Raw genomic sequence first — 22,391 nt, forward strand, 5'->3', positions numbered from 1 at the left:
AAGATGATACAAAGAAATTGAAATCTATACTGTGATTTTGTATTAGAATAATTAATATTGTTAAAATGAGCATTCTAATCAAAGCAATCTACAGATTTAATGCAATCTCTATCAAAATACCCATGACTTTTTTCACACAACTAAAACAAATAATCCTAAAATTTATATGGAACCACAAAAGACCCAGAATTTCTAAAGCTTTCTTGAGAAAAAAGAACAAAGCAGGAAGTATCACTCTCCCAGACTTCAGAGTATACTACTTACATACAGTAATCAAAACAGGTTGGTCCTGGCACAAAAAAACAGACACATAGGTCAAACAGAAAAGAGAATCTAGAAATAAATTCATATATCTATAGCCAGCTAATCCTTGGCAAGAATATACCAGTGGATAAAACAGTCTCTTCAACAAATTTTCCTTATAAAAAAGGACAGTTACATATAAAACAATGATATTAGAAAAATTTCTCACATTGTACACAAAAATAAACTCAAAATGATTTAAAGACCTAATTGTAAGATTTGTAACCATAAATTTCTAAAAAAATATATAGGCAAACACTCTTTGACATGTTACAGCAACATTTTTTGCCAAAATAAATAAAAGCAAAAATAAACAAATTTGATCTGATTAAACTTAAACATTTTGCACAACAAAGGAAATCATTTATAAAATGGAAATACAACCTAAAGAATGGGATAAAATATTTGCAAAAGATGAGCTCAACTAAAGGCTCATATATCCAAAATATATAAATACTTCATATAATTCACTATCATAAAAACAAACAACCCAACCAAAAAAATGGGCCTGAACAGACATTTCTTCAAAGACATACAGATGGCTAACAGACAAATGAAAAGATGCTCAACATCATACATTATTAAATAAACATAAATCAAAACAGCATTGAGGTATCATCTTACACCTGTCAAATGACCATTATCAAAAAAACTGCAAATAACAAAAGTTGGAAAGGATGGGGAGAAGAGTGGACCCTTGTACACGGTTGGTAGAAATGCAAATTGGTACAATCACTATGAAAAACAGTATAGAGATTCCTCAAAAAACTAAAAATAGAACTACATGTGATCCAGAAGTTCCACTCCTTGGTATTACATCTGGAGAAAACAAGAACATGTGTGCAAAAGACACAAGAACTTGTATGCAAAAGACACAAGATGCTGTATGCTGTGTACATACAATATCACTATTTACAATAGCCAAGATATGGAAACAACCTAAGTATTCATCAACAAATAAATGGATATAGAAGACATGAGATGTGTGTGCATAATACACAATATTAATATTGTTCAGTCTTTAAAAAAGACTGAATTTGCTGCTACATAGATGGATCTACAGAAACAATGGAAACAGCGACAGACTTTATTTTCTTGGGCTCTAAAATCACTGTGGTTGGTGACTGCAGCCATGAAATTAAAAGATGCTTGCTCCTTGGAAGAAAAGCAATGAGAAACCTAGACAGCATATTAAAAAGCAGAGACATTACTTTGCCTACAAAGGTCTGTGTAATCAAAGCTATGGTTTTTCCAGTAGTCATGTACAGATGTGAAAGCTGGACGATAAAAAAGACTGGTCGCCAAAGAATTGATGCCTTTGAACTGTGCTGGAGGAGACTCTTGAGAGTCCCCTGGACAGCACGGAGATCAAATCAAGGAAAACAACCCTGACTATTCATTGGAAGGACTGATGCTGATGATGAAACTGAAGCTCCAATACTTTGGCCACCTGATGGGAAGAGCCGACTTATTGGAAAAGACCCTAATGCTGAGAAAGATTGAAGGCAGGAGAAGGGGATGACAGAGGATTAAATGGTTAGATGGCACCATCAACTCAATGGACATGAGTTTGAGCACACTCCAGGAGATGATGAAGGACAGGGAAGCCTGGTGTGCTGCAGGGGGTCCATGGGGTCCCAAAGCCGCAAGCGGTCCATGGGGTTGCAGAGAGTCAGACATGACTGAGCAACTGAACAACAACAACAAAGTAAGTCAGACAAAGAAATAATGTTTATATCACTTATATATGGAATCTAAAATATAATGCAAATGAATATATGCAAAAGATACTCACAGATATAGAAAACAAACTAGTGCTTCCCAAAAGGGAGAGAAAAAGAAGGAAGGGCATATTAGAGATATGGGATTAAGAGAGAAAAACTACTATTATAAATAGATAACCAACAAGAAGATACTGTATAGCACTGGAATTATAGCCATTTTCCTGTAACAACTTTAGATAGAGTATAATCTGTAAAAATACTGAATCAGTATGCTGTACACTTGAAATTAATAAAGTATTAGAAGTCAAATATACTTAAATAAAAATAATAAAGTTTAAAAAATCAGAAAAAGCACATGACAATCAACTAGGTGTTATCCCAGACTGGGTAGGTTATCAATACAAATAAAAGACATGGAAGCAACCTAAATGTACCTCGACAAATGAATGGATAAAGAAGATGCAGTACATATATTCAATGAAATATTACTCAGCCACTAAAAATAATGTCATTTGCAGCAACATAGATGGACATACAGATTGTTATCCTGAGTGAAGACAAATATTGTATGATATTGTTTATATAGAGAATCTAAATAAAATGATACAAATGTTCTTAGAAAACAAAAACAGATTCCCAGACCTACAGAGCAAACTTATGGTTAGCAGAAGGAAAGGGTCTAGGGGAGGGACTGATTAAGAATTTGGGACTGACATGTACACATTGCTGTATTTTAAATAGCTAACCAACAAGGACCTACTGTATAGCAAAGGGAACTCTACCCAATGTTATGTAAAAACCTACATGGGAAAGAGGAGAGTCAAAAAGTTGGCTTAAAACTCAACACTCAGAAAACGAAGATCATGGCATCTGGTCCCATCACTTCATGGCAAATAGATGGGGAAACAATGGAAACACTGGCTGACTTTAATTTTCTGGGCTCTAAAATCACTGTAGATGGTGATTTCAGCCATGAAATTAAAAGACCTTTACTCCTTGGAAGGAAAGTTATGACCAACCTAGACAGCATATAAAAAGCAGAGACATCACTTTGTCAACAAAGGTCTGTCTAGTCAAGGCTATGGTTTTTCCAATGGTCATGTATGGATGTGAGAGTTGGTCTATAAAGAAAGCTGAGCACCGAAGAAGTGATGCTTTTGAAATGTGGTGTTGGAGAAGACTCTTGAGAGTCCCTTGGACTGCAAGGAGATCCAACCAGTCCATCCTAAAGGAAATCAGTCCTGGGTGTTCAATGGAAGGATTAATGCTAAAGCTGAAAGTCCAATACTTTGGCCGCCTGATGCGAAGAGCTGACTCATTGGAAAAGACTCTGATGCTGGGAAAGATTGAGGGCAGGAGGAGAAGGGGATGACAGAGGGTGAGACGATTGGATGGCATCACAGACTCAATGGACATGGGTTTGGGTGGACTCCAGGAGTTGGTGATGGACAGGGAGGTCTGGCATGCTGCAGTTCATGGGGTTGCAAAGAGTCAGTCACGCCTGAGCAACTGACCTGAACTGAGCTGACATGGGAAAATCCTTTGAAAAAGAATAGTTACATGAATATGTATAATTGAATCACCTTGCTGTACACCTACAACTAATACGATATTGCTAATCAACTTCAAATTAAAATTAAAAGTTTAAAAAAAGAACTGTATTATCAACTATTTGAACTTCAATGCCATTATTGACTTGTACTATATTTTTCACTTAGCTTGTATTAATTTGCTAACAGAAAAATTATAAGTTTAAGCAAATAGATTTTTGTTTGTCCATTATTTGTCCATTTTTCTGAAAATAATTAGAGACAGATACATTTACAGATATTGGGTTGAGACATTCAGGGGTGTTATCTGGCAGACACGCTTGTTACTTTTGCCATGCCTACATTTTTGGTGTCACTATCATGCTTGTCTTGTTATTATCACAACCTCAGACATCATGTCCATGTTCAAAGTAACTATAAAAGGGAAAGTAGATGCCATTTATGCTGAACATATTTATTAGAAAAGAAAAAGATTTCATAGGAAGCTCCAGGTCATCTCATTGAACATCTAATGATATGCCTACCTACAAGGGATAATAAAGCTGATTATATTGCTAAAATAAATAAAATCAAAATTGTATTAGTAAGGAGTCTTGAGGAATGGACATGGGTCATGCAACTGACAGTGTTTCCAATTCACATAATAGAGAAAAAAAAAGACAAGGAGAAAAACCTTTCCTAATCATTTCCTATTACTGTTAACAATCTCTCTTATTCACAAGCCTAAAGTTTACTTAGACACTGCTAAGACAGGACGGTAAAGTCAGTAACTTAATACAGTTCTGAATTGATAATGGATTTTATGTTCATTATTTGATTGCTTTCTCACTACCATCTCTGTTTATCAAACACTGATTGCTATCAGAACTCTAAGCCATTAATTTAAAAAAAAATGAAAAAAAACTATTAACATATTTACCATCTTAGAAATCTAACCAAAAAATTTAAAGGTTATCTCAACAATTTCAAAAATTCATTTGATACTATTTAGCCACATTAATAATAAAAATTCTCATAAAATGTATTATAAGTTGGAACTTCTTTATTTTGATAAAAGCAATATATCAAAAGCATACAGCAAAGTTAATGAAAACAAAACAAGAAAAAGGCAGGAGTTGTAAAAAATGAAAAGAAGTAGAAGTCTTTTTTGTAGTTTACATATTAACTATATGTAAAACCCAGTAGCATTAACTTAACAAACTATTAAATGACAAAGTTAGCGAGGCTGGTAGACACAAAACTATCTTACAAAATTCAATAGCATTTTAACAACACTAGGCTAGAGTAGAATGTACTTTATCTGATATTATAAATAGTACCTAGAAATCAACCTCAACAAAGAATGCAAGAAAAACAAAAATTACAACTCTTTTAGAATACACTAAAATTTTGAATAAAGTTACACACAACTGTTTTGACTGTAATAGTGGTTGCATTAACATAGCTTTTTGTCCTGAAATTAATCTATATAGCCAATGTTATCCCAATCAAAATTCAAGCTGACACTTTTGATTAACTCAACTTAGTTTTTAATAAATATGAGAGGTAAAAGTCCTCAAAAAGTTATATCAACTTTGAAGTGAAGAACAAAGTGGGCATGTTCTGAGCATAGTTAATGGGCATTGTTAATATCTATTCCATCTTCTTTCTGAAAAAAGGAAAGTGATGACTGCCTTCTTCAGAATCATTTGCCACCAATATTGAAGCTGCAAATTATATGCTGCTCAAAGTGTGAAGATGCCTTTTTGTGGCTCTTCCTCCAAAAGTCAGGTTCACAGACAAGAAGTTTTTGTGCATCAGCTTTCTGGTGTCCATTCTCAAGCCTCATAGACAGTACCGGTGGGGAAACTTTTAATGTAGAATCACCCTAGAAACCTCTTAGACAGGGTAGCTTGGTCAATTTTGTAGGGTAAAAGTATGTTTATAAAGAGGCCCAGACTGAAAGCCACAACTAGAGCCATTCCAAGGATTTTGTAGGTACCAAATTCTTTACATTAAAACCTATCCTACTAAAATTCTGCTACGGTTTGTATTTATTACATCAAACCTCTGTGATGTTATAGAGAATAACATCATACCAGATATCAAGTCATACTACAAAGTCATCATAATAAAATCTATATGCTGCTAGTAAAGGAATACAAGACATAAACCAATCATATGTAGACACTTCATATATAATATAGAAGTAATTATAGTTCAATGGGAAAAGAATAGATCTTCTAGTAATTGAAGTTGCAAAATCTGGGTCATTTTTTTGAGAGAAAATAAGCAAAATCCTTAACTTAATCCATATACTAATAGAGATCAAAGATCTAATGAAGAAAATCAGTACAAGAAAATTCAGAGTAATAGCTTTGCTACACAAAAATGGGAGAAAACTTCTTCCTAAGGAATTACCCAAGAGAAAAGAAAACATATATCCACAAAAGCATTTAAATATGAATATTTATTGTAGCTTTATTCATTATAGCCCAAAATAGAAAGTAACTCAAATACTATGAATAGAAGAATGTATAATCATACTCTTGTGTATTTGCACCTAAACAGACTCTGGAATATTCAGTAACAAAAAAGAATGAACTTTTGTCACATGCAGCAGTACGGATGAGTCTCTTCATTAATGTTGACTGAAAAGCAAACACAAAAAAAGTACATATTTTATGAGCTCATTTGTAAAAAAAACAAAAATGGGAATAGAAGAGTACTTTGAGGTGATTGAGAAGAGGCATGAGGATAATTTCTGTGATGATGAAAAATTATATGTCATGATTGGGGTGTTCTATAGGTATACACATGTTCTATGACTATACACATGTTCTATAGATATATACCACGTTCCATAGGTATACACATTTGTAAAACTCAACAAGTGTTACACTTAAAATTTGCTCATTTTGCCATATGCAAATTTTGCCTTAATACAGAGATCAATTAAAGGAAAATTATCTTAAAAGAACCAAACCACAAACCATGAGGCAAAAACTTGACAAATTTTATGACATCAACATTTAGGACTTCAGGCATTAATAAATAAAATGAAGCAAGTAGATAGATGCCTGGTAAGATTAGATACTTGTTATGGCTAACAAACTTGAATCAGTTTCCTGAACCTCTTCCTAGTCCTATCTGTGCACTTCCCTATAAAATCCAATTTTAGTAAAAATCCTGCCAAGATGCTCTAACCAGAACCCCACCAAGCTCCTCATCCTCCACCATCCACCAAGAGATTTCTGATCATCATGGCCTGTCTTCAACAAGAGTTCTGTTAGGTCGGTTGAGCCAGAACCACTTTTAACCCTATTTCCTCTTAGTAAATTGTCATCCACTGACCCATACCCTGTTCCTTGACTGTAAATTCTTTCAGCCCCATCTCTCTCCCCAGCTATAAAATCAAGTCTTCCTTGCCATCTTCAACAAGTGTCATTACTTTTTTCGTTAACCTGGCTAACACTCAAGAGGTGAGTCTATAATATTCAAAAGGTGTTTGTTAATCCACAAGAATTCAAGAAACCAAAGAGGGGGAAAAAGATGAGCAAAAAAGTTTCTGTTTGTTTGGGTATTTTGTTTTGCTTTAATTTATTTCTGATTGGAGGGCAATAGCTTTACAATAATGTGTTGATTTCTGCTGTACAACAACGTGAATAAGCCATGAGTATACATATATCCTCTCCCTGTTGAGCCTCCCTCCCACCCAACTCCTCAATTCCCAGCCCTCTAGGTCATCACAGAGCACCCTGTGTGAAAAACCTAGCTAGTGGGAAGCAGCTATGTAGCACAGGGAACTCAGCTTGCTGCTCTGGGAGCAGAGGCTTTGGATAGTAAACATTTAAAAGAAGCTTCAGAGCCTAAGAAGCACCTGAATAGATACACAAAATCACCAATAAACAACCAGAGAAATGAAAATTAAAATAACAATTGGTTACAAATTTACATTTAAAATATACAGCAAAATTAGAAAACATGCATTTTTCAAGTATAGGAACAGATGTGAAGATCCAAAAACTCCAGAAAGGGAGAGTAGAAGGTGTAGCCTTCTGGTAAAGAAATGGTGTATATTCCAGGTCACTCCTTCCAAAGGGATATAAGAGGTATGTTTTAGATATCCACAGCAGGACTTCGGTAAGCGGGTTGGCAATGAATGGATGGTGTGAAGCAAGTGCAGATACAAAGTTACAAGGCAGATACACTCACTCTAATAAATATAGATCTCAAAGATATTGATGAGTATAGAAGAAAACAGACTAAGTTGATATTGTTATTGTTTGCATCTATTAACATTTCAAAGACTCAGATCCAAACACTCTAAGGCTACAGATGACATAAATTAATTAGGGAGGAAAGGGAAAACATGATGAGAATGGTCTTACATAGGTGGCTCAGTGGTAAAGACTCTGCCTGTCAATGTAGGAGATGTGGATTTGAGTCTCAAGTTGGGAAGATCCCCTGGAAAAGGAAGGACAACTCACCCCAATATTCTTGCCTGGGAAATCTCAAGAACAGAGGAGACTGGCAAGCTACAGTCCACAAAGTCAAAAAACAGTCAGACACCACTTAGTGACTAAACAACAACAACAAGATACCACCCCTTAATACTACTACTACTACTACTAATTCACTTCAGTCGTGTCCGACTCTGTGACCTCATAGACAGCAGCCCACCAGGCTCTGCCGTCCCTGGGATTCACCAGGCAAGAACACTGGAGTGGGTTGCCATTTCCTTCTCCAATGCATGAAAGTGAAAATGAAAGGGAAGTCACTCAGTTGTGTCCAACCCTCAGCAACCTCATGGACTGCAGCCTTCCGGGCTCCTCCATCCATGGGATTTTCCAGGCAAGAGTACTGGAGTAGGGTGCCATTGCCTTCTCCTTAGTCTTCCTGTTAGTGGTGATTCCTTTGTTCCTTTCTCTGCTTTTAAAGCACCTGCCACTTTATTAGAACCTAGATGAAGATAACAATGCAAAATACTTTTCAATGGTCACAAAGAGTAGTTTGTTTTGAAAATCTTTAACACATTCTTTCTACTTTTTGGAAAGCAGAAAAGCATCACCAAGAGTCATCAAATTCTACACTTAATTACTAACTAATGAGGATAAAGAGAAAAAAAAAACATGATCATCTACACATGAAAAATTCATCTGCTTCAAAGTCAGGTACTTCAGTCTCTGATGCCTGGCTAAGCACTTGACCCGGAACACAATTTTAAAAGTAAGAGCAGAATGATGAGATGGTAAATGAATTTCCTCTTAAGGTACATTTTCCTTTTCTTTAGTCAATTTACTACTTCCCCTTTCTGAATACAGAAGCATACTAAAGTCTTATTCTCTGGGGAATATCCAAGCTTTTAATTTAGTTACTTTAGCTCTAGCAGGAATGTAAAATTCTTCATAAACAATTGTGGAGATCTGGTTATAAAATTCTGTCCAAAATGTAAGTTCTAAATCCATGTTGCCTGAGGAAATATGGACTGGGTCTAATTCCACTAGAGGCAATATGGATTCTCCGTTATTGAATTTTCCTTTAAACTATCATCTTTGAAAGACTGCATCATACAGAGATCATAAAATATTTAAGATGATAAAGAACAATAAAACTATTAATCTTATAATTTTAAAGTTTTCTTGCACTGTTCAGAAATTTTATTATTTTTAGTCAATATGGGCCTGTTTGCATGCTGTGTACATATATAGATACAAACTTGAAGTAGATAGATGATGTAGAGGAGAAAAAGTCTTCCTCTAATTTCTTTAGGTCTCCAGCTGGGCCTAAAAATTAAACTGACATGAGGCAGACTAACAGGAGAAAAACATACAAATTTTATTTAATTTTTACATGCATATGAGAGCCTTCACTTAAGAAAGAAAACCAGAAGAAGTGACCAGGGCAGGAAGCTTGTATATCTTGTAGACAAAGGCACAATAAGCTTGTAAAACATTGACAAGGCAGAGGGATTGAGCTAGAGCTAATAAATGACAAAGGTGTAACAAGTTTTGTTAACATAGCTTTTTGACCTTAAATTCCTTGTCTCTGGTGATAGGAATTTCTCTCTTCCCTTTCACATAAGAGATTCATCTCCTGCTTTCAGGGAAGAAAGGCAAGTTTTGGGAAGTCAGAACAACCATCCTGCTTCTGCTGTCCTTGAATTCCTTCAGCTTGAGATAGTCAATATACCAAGGCACCATATTTTAGGGTAGTACATCCTGAACCCTATCATTGGACAGATGAAGAGAAGATTCACACTTTCTCAATATAATGTATGTGTCAGCTATAGATTTCCAGAAGAAGGAAACAGTTCTTTTTATCCATTTAATGCTGAACAATAGACAAGCTACAGGCAGAGGGCTTCATGTCATCCCCTCATACTCCTCTGAGAACCACCAGCAGGCTTCCCACCTTCCCATGTTCCAGAAGGTCCAAAGTACCCTCTTCTTGGAAAGAAGAGAAGTCTTATAGAAAACCTCTCTCAAGTAATCAAACGAAGATCGTGGGCTTTGGAGTCTTGCTAGCTACATGTTTGATGACTTAAACCACCCCACTATGAGGTACCATTTCACACCAGTCAGAATGGCTGCGATCCAAAAGTCTACAAGCAATAAATGCTGGAGAGGGTGTGGAGAAAAGGGAACTCTCTTACACTGTTGGTGGGAATGCAAACTAGTACAGCCACTATGGAGAACAGTGTGGAGATTCCTTTAAAAACTGGAAATAGAACTGCCTTATGATCCAGCAATCCCACTGCTGGGCATACACACTGAGGAAACCAGAAGGGAAAGAGACACGTGTACCCCAATGTTCATCGCAGCACTGTTTATAATAGCCAGGACATGGAAGCAACCTAGATGTCCATCAGCAGATGAATGGATAAGAAAGCGGTGGTACATATACACAATGGAGTATTACTCAGCCATTAAAAAGAATACATTTGAATCAGTTCTAATGAGGTGGATGAAACTGGAGCCTATTATACAGAGTGAAGTAAGCCAGAAAGAAAAACACCAATACAGTATACTAACGCATATATATGGAATTTAGAAAGATGCTAACAATAACCCTGTGTACAAGACAGCAAAAGAGACACTGATGATTAGAACAGTATTATGGACTCTGTTGCAGAGGGAGAGGGTGGGAAGATTTGGGAGAATGACATTGAAACATGTATAATATCATGTATGAAACGAGTTGCCAGTCCAGGTTTGATGCACGATACTGGATGCTTGGGGCTAGTGCACTGGGACGACCCAGAGGGATGGTATGGGGAGGGAGGAGGGAGGAGGGTTCAGGATGAGGAACACATGTATACCTGTGGCGGATTCATTTTGATATTTGGCAAAACTAATACAATTTGTAAAGTTTAAAAATAAAATAAAATTAAAAAAAAAAAAAAACCACCCCTTCTAACTGAGAGACTGAAACCCTTGCAGTCTTAATTTCAAAACATATAAAAATGGGGATAACAATATCTCCTTTGTGGTATCATTGTAATGATTTAGCTCAACTATACAATATTTCAGCACTTGTTCAGTTGCTTGTTAAATGTTATCTCCCTTTCCCCTCAATGCCATTGGATTAGAGTGTCTGAGAGTGAAAGCTGGAAAATCTTTGGCACAAGTCTCATGGCTCTTTCATTCCATGAATGACCACACAGAGGCATGGGGTAATGGCTGAGTCTGGAGAATAAAAAAGTGTTATCAGAGACAAAGGAAAGGGGAAGAGCTGAGTCTGATTCTTATCATTTCTGTTTCCTCTGTCTGGCAGATTTGATGGGGATTTATTTGACAGTTACGGGAGGAAGTTGGGAAGTACCACCTCGCCTAAGATTCGTCACTGTTCTCTGTTTCTGTGTCTCCTTCATCTCCAAATATGTGCAGCATATCCCAAGAGTCTCTAATAATGGAGAGGTCCCCAGGAGAGGCCAGGAAGAGACTTATATGTCATTCAGGGGAATAATTTTTTCCTTCTCTCATGTCACATTTGTGATCTAAATGACTGACAAACACCAAAGTGAAGTGCATTTATTTTCACCAAACCTCTTTTTTTTCCATTTTGGTTGTCCTGCTGAATTTTAGCTCTTCATTTCCTTTTAATTCATCTATTTTTTAGAACTTCTTAACTTTGTCCATTTTTCTCCATTTCACCTTACACACTGAGGACAGACAATTCTCTTAACATATAAGCCACATTACATCTTTATCCACTCATGTTCATTGCATTATCACTTCCTGGATGCCTTTGAAGACTTTTTAATCATCAAATGCCAAATCTCATTTTCAAATTCTTCTCCTATAGGGATTATCCTTGAGCAATATGCTCTAACTTTTGACAACTGTACTTCCTGAAACACCATGTACTTCAAACTCTTATATGTTTTCACACATTGTCCCTTTAGTTTGCAATCTTTTCCACTTTGTTCAGCCTGCCTAACATTTGCAGAACAATCCAAGCTGCAATTATTCAAACATGCCCTACGTCCCTGCCAGTTCAAATTAGAATTCCATTCATCCCTTCCTGTTGTTTCTATAGCACACTATTTGGGCTTCTATGAAGAATACGTTAACATCTGCCCTGTCTGGAAAAAAAAAAAGGTTGTTGTGGTATAGTGGAAATGACACATGACTTGATATCAGAAATTACTGATATATCCTGGTAAACATTTCACAACATATACATGTGTTAAATCATCATTTGTACACTGTAGTTTCATCATTTTATAGCAGAAGTGACCTTGAAAATCTTTTATCATCTCTCAGCTATATAATTTCTAATTTTTTAAAGTATAGAACAGCCATTAGGTACAGTATTTGTTCAAGGGGTTTATCAACTTTTTAATCGGCACCCACTGTAGTCCCTCTTCTATGTTATTATTTTCTTAAGGCCAAGAGTGCTATCTCATATAGGCTTCCCATAAAGTCTGACTGACCTTAAAAGAGGGAAACACTTTTCGTCATGGCATACATGAATTCAACTCTTTGAGCACAACTGTTTCACTTCACCTTCATCACCACAGAAGACATACCAATGGCCAACAGCTGCCTGGAAATGTTCAACATCACTAGTTGTCAGTGAAGTGCAGATCAAAATCACAGTGAGTTATATCATCTCACACCTATTAAAATGGCATGGCTGTTATAAAAAATATATTGTGTGTGTGTGTATGTTGTTTTATAGCTGAGTCATATCTGAGTCTTTGTGACCCCATGGACTGTAGCCCTCCAGGCTTCTCAGTCTGTGGGGATTCTTCAGGCAAGAATACTGGAGTAGGCTGTCATGCCCTCCTCCAGGGGATCTTTCCAATCCAAGGATCAAACCAGGTCTCTCGCAATGCAGGCAAATTCTTAACCCTCTGAACCACCACGGAAGCCCAAGAATATTGGAATGGGTAGCCTGTCCCTTCTCCAGTGGATTGTCCCAACCCAGGAATTGAACTGGGGTCTCCTGCATTGCAGGTGGATTTGTTACCAGCTGAGCTACCAGGGAAGCCAATATATATACATATACATATACATATACATATACATATACATATACATATACATATATATATATATATATATATATATATGGTGTGGAGAAATATATATATATATATGGTGTGGAGAAATTAGAAACTTTGTGCATTGCTGGTATGTAGGCAAATTATGCACACACTATGGAAAACAGTATGATGACTTCTCAAAAAATTAAAAACAAACTAGTTATTTCTGAGTATACATATATTCTTTTACTTCTGAATATATGTCCAAAGAAATCAAAATCAGGGTCTCAAAGAGATATCTGCCTTCCCATGTTTACTGCAGCATTATTCACAATAAATAAGATATGGAAACAACACAAACCCATTCACAGATGAATAAAGAAAATGTGGCATGTAGCATATACATACTATCTAAAATTATTTAGCCATAGAAAGAAAGTATTCTACCTTTTACAACAACATGGATGAATCTTGAGTATATTATGCTTAAGTAAAATAATCCAGTCACAGAAGAACGAATACTGCACGACTTCAATTATATGTGAAACTGAAAATAATTGTAGCATGGAAGCATATAAACTACCATATGTCAAATAGATAGCAAATGAAAATTTGCTTTATGACTCAAGGCTCTATCTGGGGCTCTGTAACAACCTAGAGGGATGGGAAAGGACGGGAGGTAGGAGAGTGGTTCAAGAAGGAGGGGGCATATGTACACCTATGGCTACTTCATTTATGGCAGATATCAAACCAATATTGTGAAGCAATTATTCTTCAATGAAAACTAAGTAAGTTTTAATTTTTTTAAAAAAGAAAATAGTTGAACTCATAGAAGCAGAAAGTAGAGTGGTTGTTGCAAAGGGCTGGGGAGAAAGGGAAAGGGAGAATTGCTGCTCAATAATATCATGTTTCTGTTATACCATATAAATTAGTTCCAGAATATGCAGCACAACATAGTTCCTATAGTTAATAATAAGTTATTGTGCATGTTAAAATATATTAAGATCTCATGTTAAGTGTTCTTAACTCAGACACAAAACACATACACACAGACAAAACAAAGAAACTGGAGGTGATGGTTCAGTCAGTTCAGTCTCTCAGTTGTGTCCAACTTTTTGTGACCCATGGACTGCAGAATGCCAGGCCTCCCTGTCCATCACTAATTGCTGCAGCTTGCTCAAACTCATGTCCATTGAGTCAGTGATGCCATCCAACCATCTCATCCTCTGTTATCCCCTTCTCCTCCTGCCTTCAGTCTTTTTTTTTTTCTTTTTTTATTTATTTTTTTTTACTTTACAATATTGTATTGGTTTTGCCATACATCAACATGCATCCGCCATGGGTGTACACGTGTTCCCCATCCTGAACCCCCCTCCCACCTCCCTCCCCATACCATCCCTCTGGGTCATCCCAGTGCACCAGCCCCAAGCTTCCTGTATCCTGCATTGAACCTGGACTGGCGATTCATTTCTTATATGATATTATACATGTTTTAATGCCATTCTCCCAAATCATCCCCCACTCCCTCTCCCACAGAGTCCAAAAGACTGTTCTATACATCTGTGTCTCTTTTGCTGTCTCGCATACATCAGGGTCTTTTCAAATGAGTCAGTTCTCTGCATCAGTTGGGCAAAGTATTGGAGTTTCAGCTTCAGCATCAGTCCTTCCAGTCAATCAATATTCAGGACTGATTTCCTTTAGGATTGACTTGTTGGATCTCCTTGCAGTCCAAGGGACTGTCAAGAGTCTTCTCCAACACCACAGTTCAAAAACATCGATTCTCCAACTCTAACATCCATACATGACTACTGGAAAAACCTTAGCTTTGACTAGGCGGACCTTTGTTGGCAAGGTAATGTCTCTTCTTCTTAATATGCTGTCTACGTTGTTCATAATTTTTCTTCCAAGGGGCAAGCGTCTTTTAATTTCATGGCTGCAGTCACCATCTGCAGTGATTTTGGAGCCCAAAAAACTAGTCTCTCATTGTTTCCATTGTTTCCCCATCAGTTTGTCACGAAGTGATGGGACCAGATGCCATGATCTTCGTTTTCTGAAGGTTGAGTTTTAAGCCAGCTTTTTCACTCTCCTCTATTTCACTCTTAATTATCTCCACTAATTAAGATATTAGTACCTTAACTGTGGTGATGATATCACAGAAGTGTAAATATGTATCAATTTTAAAATACATACTTTAAATATATGAATTTTGCATAACAACTATATCTCAATAACACTTAGAGAAAAAAACCCAGGACAAGCAGTTATAAAATGTGGAGTGGCCAAGAGGTAACCCTATTAACCTCATGTCCTCTGCCCTCCTCATCCCATTACACACCATACTCTGACTCTCCTTGGGGCCTTTACACATGGTCTCTCTGTCTGGAAGCTAATCCCACAGATTTTTGCCTACTCTGCTTATTCCCAAATACCCATGTCACTCTAATATTAGCTCTCCATGACATCATACCCCTCCCTTTGCTATATTTCATTCATAGTGGTTATAACTCCCTGAAGTGCACAATTTGTATCACTGTAACCCATTTCTCCTGCTAGAACAAGTTCCATGAGGTAGAATTTTTTTTCCATCTTGTTCTCAATCATATCAGCAGTACATTGAATGGGGTTCGTTGTGAACTAAATAATTTCTATAAGTAATTCACTGAGGCAAAATGCACTGTAACTCAAGAATCTGAAAATAAAGTTGATTTCAGTACTAATGGAATTAAATAATAGGTATCATTCATTAATCAGCTACTATGTTCCTGCTAAAAAGAGTTGGACACAACTGAGAGACTAAACTGAACTGATGTTCCTGCTAACATATATGAAAAGTGAAAGTTGCTCAGTCATGTCCGACTCTTTGAGACCCCATGAACTGTACAGTCCATGGAATTCTCCAGGAAAGAATAATGGAGTGGGTAGCCTTTCACTTCTCCATGGGATCTTCCCAGCCCAGGGATTGAACCCAGGTCTCTTGCGTTGCAGGTGAATTCTTTACCAGCTGATCCACAAGGGAAGTCCAAGAATACTGGAGTGGGTAGCCTATCCCTTTTCCAGGGGATCTTCCCCACCCAGGAATCAAAACTGGAGTTTCCTGCATTGCAGGCAGATTCTTTACCAACTGAGCTATCAGGGAAGCCCACTAACACATATACATTGTTTCATTTTATTGTCACAACTAAATCTAGTTGTGACTAAAACTAAATCTGGCAATATTATTACCCTCACAGTGCACATACAGTTATGCAATCATAGAAACCAAGGAGCTTATCCAGGATCACAAGAAAAACAGGACAATTATCAAATATAAGCTTAATCTAGCTTCATGATTTTTCAGGTGAATTATTTATTAGAAATTATTCTTTCCTCCTTTATCCAGTTGTATGAACTGCAAACAGTGCTGCTAACCTGCCTTCTGAAGTTCACCAAGGCAAAGAATACTCTAGACAGAAATTACCCGTATTTTACTTACTGGAAATAAAATAATCTCCCATCACCAATTTATAAATGTATTCAAAAATCCAACACTTTTATATATAATATTGCATTTTTCCAATGAAACCATACATAAGGATAAAAATAACCACTTGGTATGGAAAAATAATGAGATAATCTTATGAACTTCTGAATGGTGTATAGAGCAGAGAGCAAGCCTGAGATAATTATTAGTCCCTACTATAAATGAAAGTTGAATACTTCACTCAGTCCTGTGAGTTCCTTGAGTACTATAGAATCTGGTTGCCTTGAAGTTTGTGGGCATTCAGGAGGACCTAGAATATTCTCTTACTGTGGAGGCATCATTCACAGATGACAACCATGAGAAATCCTAAGACAACATTTGTCTACTTCCTCTTCACATCTTCCTGGACTTTGGCACCCCACTCCAGTACTCTTGCCTGGAAAATCCTATGGACGGAGGAGCCTAGTGGGCTGCAGTCCAAGGGGTCACTGAGAGTTGGACATGACCAAGTGACTTCCTACTTTCACTTTACACTTTCATGCATTGGAGAAGGAAATGGCAACCCACTCCAGTGATCTTGCCTGGAGAATCCCAGGGAAGGGGGAGCCTGGTGGGCTGCCGTCTATGGGGTCTCACAGAGTCGAATACGACTGAAGCGACTTAGCAGCAGCAGTAGCAGCAGAAATCTAGCTGATAGGCTTCTCCAGAAGATGGGACTAGGATCCTAAGCAGAGAGCAATGGCTGGAGAGTAGAATGTGTGTGTGTGTGTGTTAATCGCTCAGTTGTGTCTGACTCTTTGCGATCCCATGAAGAGAATAAAAAGGGGGTTTTGCAATGACAAGTGTAAGAAAACCAAGACACTCTCATCTCTCTGAGTCTAACTGGCTTCGTTTACAACATGGTTGAACTGAATCAGCATCTTCATGATGCTTTCATGTTTGTAAAGTAAGCAAAATTAATGGCTGTTTTGAAAGAAACCACCAACCTTATCAGAACATGGTAACAGATAAAATTGGATATTTCAAAAATCAATACAGAAAGGAAGACAGCTAAAAATGGAAAGCTTCTTTTAAGTCTCAGTAATCTGAAGAGGAAAATTGTACCCTCTGCCCTCCTCCAATGAGTGCACATGCTTCTTCACACTAGCCAGAAAACATTTATTGAGAGCCTTCTTTCTGCAGATTATTAGCAAGAATTTCAGGGATTTTCAGAGTTTAAGAGTACTATCCTCATGGTCAGAGAATACATTATCTAAAAGTCTTACACCCATATAACCATGACAGAGCAAGATGCGTTTAGTGTCATCAGTGTGTATGAACCATTTACAAGTCACTGAATAGTGAAAGAATAATTTCTGGCAAAGACCAGGAAGATGTAATATCTGGCCACAGCACTGTAGAATGAATATTATGTTTTGACAAATAAGAAATGGTTGAAAATGAACCTTGGAGCAAGCATTCTGACAGCCAAGGCACACTTGAACTCAAATGGGCCAAGAGACCAAACTGACAAAATCCATACAACATATTTATGACAGAAAGGGGGAAAAAAGATATATTTAACTAAGTACACATTCTTTAGATTTCTATTTTGTTCTACATTCTAGACAGTTATAGGGGCTGTAAAGATACATTCAAAGTAAAAATTGCTTTGGAGAGACTCCATTAGTAAGTAGAAATTACTTAATTAGAGGCTGGTTGCTAAGCAAGACAGTGAGGCAATGCCCAAAGGGAGAAGAGAACAAGGAGGGAGTGATTAAAACAATATATAGGACTTTAAATTCTAAAACAAATGTTCCACAGTTTAGATGTTAGCTAGTGGGAAATGGATATATTCATTGGAACACAGGAGCAATATGTTGAGTGTTGGAAGGCCAGATCAATCTACCTGTATTACAGATCACATCCAAATGGCCACCAACTACTCTCTGGAAAAGACCCTGATGCCGGGGAAAATTGAAGGCAAGAGGAAAAGAGGGCAACAGAGGATGAGATGGTTGGATGGTTCATCAACTCAATGGATGTGAGTCTGAGCAAACTCCAGGAGACAGTGAAGGACAGGGAAGTCTGACATGCTGCAGTGAATGGGGTCACAAAGAGTCAGACACAACTTAGAGACTGAACAACAACAATCATTAACTATCAGGGAAATACAAATCAATCAAAACCACAATGAGATATCACCTCATTAGTATGGCTATTATCAAGAAAAACAAGAGAAAAAAGAAAAAATAATCTTTATCCATTGATCTATTGCTCAATACTTAGGTTATTTTTATGTCTTGGCTGTTGTAAATAATGCTACAACAAACATAGGAGGATCCTATTTTCATTTCTTTTGCATATGTACCAATAAGCAAGAATGCTAGATCATATGATTGTTGCATTTTTTAATTATTTAAATTGTTTTCCACAGTGACTGAACCACCAGCAGTATACAAGTCTTTCTTTTTCTCTACACCCTTGCCAACTCTTGATATATCTTGTTTGGAAACAATCTAAGACCACAGATGAATGGATAAAAAAGTTGTGTCTTTTAAAGCAATTATATTTCAATAAAGAATAAAATAAAAGTCATTCCAACAACAACAACAAAATGTCTATATCTTAGGCAAAGAAAAAATTATTTACCTATAAGAGGGAAGTGTTTGATGAGGATAGGGATAAAAAATCACCCACAGTGTGGAGAAAAGGGAACCCTCTTACACTGTTGGTGGGAATGCAAACTAGTACAGCCACTATGGAGAACAGTGTGGAGATTCTTTAAAAAACTGGAAATAGAACTGCCTTATGATCCAGAATCCCACTGCTGGGCATACACACTGAGGAAACCAGAAGGGAAAGAGACACGTGTACCCCAATGTTCATCACAGCACTGTTTATAATAGCCAGGACATGGAAGCAACCTAGATGTCCATCAGCAGATGAATGGATAAGAAAGCTATGGTGCATATACACAATGGAGTATTACTCAGCCATTAAAAAGAATACATTTGAATCAGTTCTAATGAGGTGGATGAAACTGGAGCCTATTATACAGAGTGAAGTAAGCCAGAAGGAAAAACACCAATACAGTATACTAACGCATATATATGGAATTTAGAAAGATGCTAACAATAACCCTGTATACGAGACAGCAAAAGAGACACTGATGTATAGAACAGTCTTATGGACTCTGTGGGAGAGGAAGAGGGTGGGAAGATTTGGGAGAATGACATTGAAACATGTATAATATCATGTATGAAACGAGTCACCAGTCCAGGTTCGATGCACGATACTGGATGCTTGGGGCAGGTGTACTGGGACGACCCAGAGGGATGGTATGGGAAGGGAGAAGGGAGGAGGGTTCAGGATGAGGAACACATGTATACCTGTGGCAGATTCATTTCAATATTTGGCAAAACCAATACAATATTGTAAAGTTTAAAAATAAAATTTTAAAAAACTCATAAAAAATAATAAATAAAATGAAAACAAACAAAAAAATCACCCACAAAAGGCACTACTTAAATTAAAAACACTTGAGTGAATTATTTTGCTTCCACAATTTGTAAAAACCTGAGTGTTTATTTTCACACTGATCCCATGAAGTCAATGAATGGCAAGATAAGCCCTCTACCCAGATGAAGAAAGAGTTGTAGGAAGATTCAAGTGATCACAGACCCAGGTTGCTGGATAAGACAGGATGCACAGTTAAATTTGAATTTCAGATAAACAACTTTTTCAGTTTAAGAATGACCCATGCACAGAGCATGATCTGTGCAATAGTGCTCCAGATATTGCACGAGGGATACTTATACTGAAAAAAAAATGCATGTATTTATGTGAAATTCGGATCTAACTGGCATCTTGTATTTTTATTTTCTAAATCTGGAAACCTACCACAATTCCAAAGTAAGCCAAGAGAAAGTGGATTGGAAGGTTCCTGTATGTTCTTAGGAGATGCTGTCCTTAAGTTCAACCTTCTTAAAGCACAACTGATCCACCATTCCAAATGCACACACCCCACCTCCCTCTCCCTGTCTCTTCTCCCAGGAAGGGCTGTGCCCAGAGTCAGGACTCACCTGATTTCTCTCATGAGATTATTTCCCATCCTCTCACTGTGACTCTGTTTCTCAGATCCTGAGTTTAATTCCACTTGGGGTGTCTTGACCAAAGTAACAGTGGCCACAAAACGGGACAGGATGTTACATCTGACCACTGATTCATACTTTCACCAATGACAAGTTGCCAGAGGATGGGCATAGGCATGGTAGAGAAGGCAGGGGAGGGGAAAAGGAAGAGATATGAGTGTGAGAGTGTGTGTGTGTGTGTGTGTGTGTGTGTGTGTGTGTGTGTGTGTGTGGTGTGGTGTGGAAAAATCAGGCTGAAACATGAAAGAATAAATCTAACACTCTGGGTTCATTTTACTTTCAAGAAAATTTCAGGATTTCAGAGTCAGATAGGGCAGGGACTATCCCTATTTCTCACAAATTTTAGATTTCAATATTCTTAATATTTTGTCCTCTTCCAAACACACAAAAAGAAACCCTCCTATAAGGAAAAGAAATAAAGTTAAAAACAGAACAAACGTCTGTTTGTTCTTCCATTGATAAAAATAAAATTAAATGTAAATGCCTTTCCTTAGTGATCTGATACTTCAGAAGACAAGACTGCAGAGAAAGAGTAAGAAAAATAGAAAATACTGGACATTATTCAAGATAAGTAAAAAGAAATTTTTCCTCCTGTTGTTTTTTCAAGACTAACATTACAAGGGGGAAGGTGAAAGGGCCGAACATACAATCTCCACCATCTGGCCCCCCACTTCCTCCCCTACATCACCCATCAGAGCCACAAAGCACAAGCTGGCCACAGTGATAATTTCAAGGCAGCAATGAGCTGACTGCTGACTCTGAGCCATTGTTGCTGGGAGAGTGAAACAGTTTTTTTGTTATAGTTCTCACGCAATAGAGTAGAGAACAAGTAGCCACTTTTCTTCAGTTCTCATCCAACATGAAATTGATCTGCTGAATTCAGAAACTATACACTCATATGTTCCAATTCTTTTTTTCTGAAAGTACCAGGACTGAGGATGTTTTAACTTAGCCATCGGCAGAGCTCAGAAAGTATCAGGCCCTGTATGTGCGTGCAAAGTCGCTTCAGTTGTGTCTGATTCTTTGTGACCCTGTGGACTATAGCCCATCAGGCTTCTCTGTCCATGGGATTCTCCAGGCAAGGATACTGGAGTGGGTTGCCATTTCCTCCTCCAGGGGATCTTCCCAATCCTGGGATCGAGCCCATGTCTCCTGTGGCTCCTGCATTGTAGGCAGATCCTGCATTGAGTCACTGGGAAAGCCCAAATTCTGGTTCAGAAATTTCTAAATTCTAGTTTATGTTTCAGTCACAATTGTGATAAAAATATATCTGCAATAAGATTGTCACACATCCCATTCTGCATTTATGGTTTACCCAACTCATATTTGAGAACACGTGTACTAAAGCCCTGCTTCCCAAACTTTCACATCTATAATAATCATCTGATGATCTTGTAAATGCAGATTCTGATTGTCAAGCTGGGGTCAACAATCTGCCTTTCTAACAAACTCTTGGGTAGATGCCACTCGTGCTGATCCTTTAAGGAATACAGTGCTAGACCAGGGATTCTCAAAGCATGGTTCCAGACCAAGAGCATCCATGTCACCTGAGAACTTGTTAGAGATACATATTTTGGGGCCCCAGCTCACACCTGCTGAATCAGAGACTCTTGGGATGTGTTCCTCCTACTGCCTGCTGAGATTTGAGAACCAGTGCCATAAACCATTTATTACTCACAAATAAACTCATCAGTCCCTAAATGCTTGAGTAGGTCCCCACTGGGAACCCGACACTCAGTGATGAAGATG

General features: G+C 37.4%; 1 protein-coding gene across 1 annotated transcript in view; it reads right to left on the reverse strand.

Moving 5' to 3' along the window:
* GCSAML (germinal center associated signaling and motility like) overlaps positions 1 to 20,728 on the reverse strand; it is a 53,356-nt gene extending 32,628 nt beyond the window's left edge. Inside the window, exon 1 of the mRNA XM_027546754.1 lies at positions 20,574 to 20,728. Within this exon, the coding sequence (XP_027402555.1) occupies positions 20,574 to 20,602 (29 nt within the window). The 5' untranslated portion in view covers positions 20,603 to 20,728. The remainder of the gene's footprint in view (positions 1 to 20,573) is intronic.
* Between the last annotated feature and the right edge of the window lie 1,663 nt (positions 20,729 to 22,391).

Source organism: Bos indicus x Bos taurus, chromosome 7, assembly GCF_003369695.1.
Source record: "Bos indicus x Bos taurus breed Angus x Brahman F1 hybrid chromosome 7, Bos_hybrid_MaternalHap_v2.0, whole genome shotgun sequence".
Classification (NCBI taxonomy): Eukaryota; Metazoa; Chordata; class Mammalia; order Artiodactyla; family Bovidae; genus Bos; species Bos indicus x Bos taurus.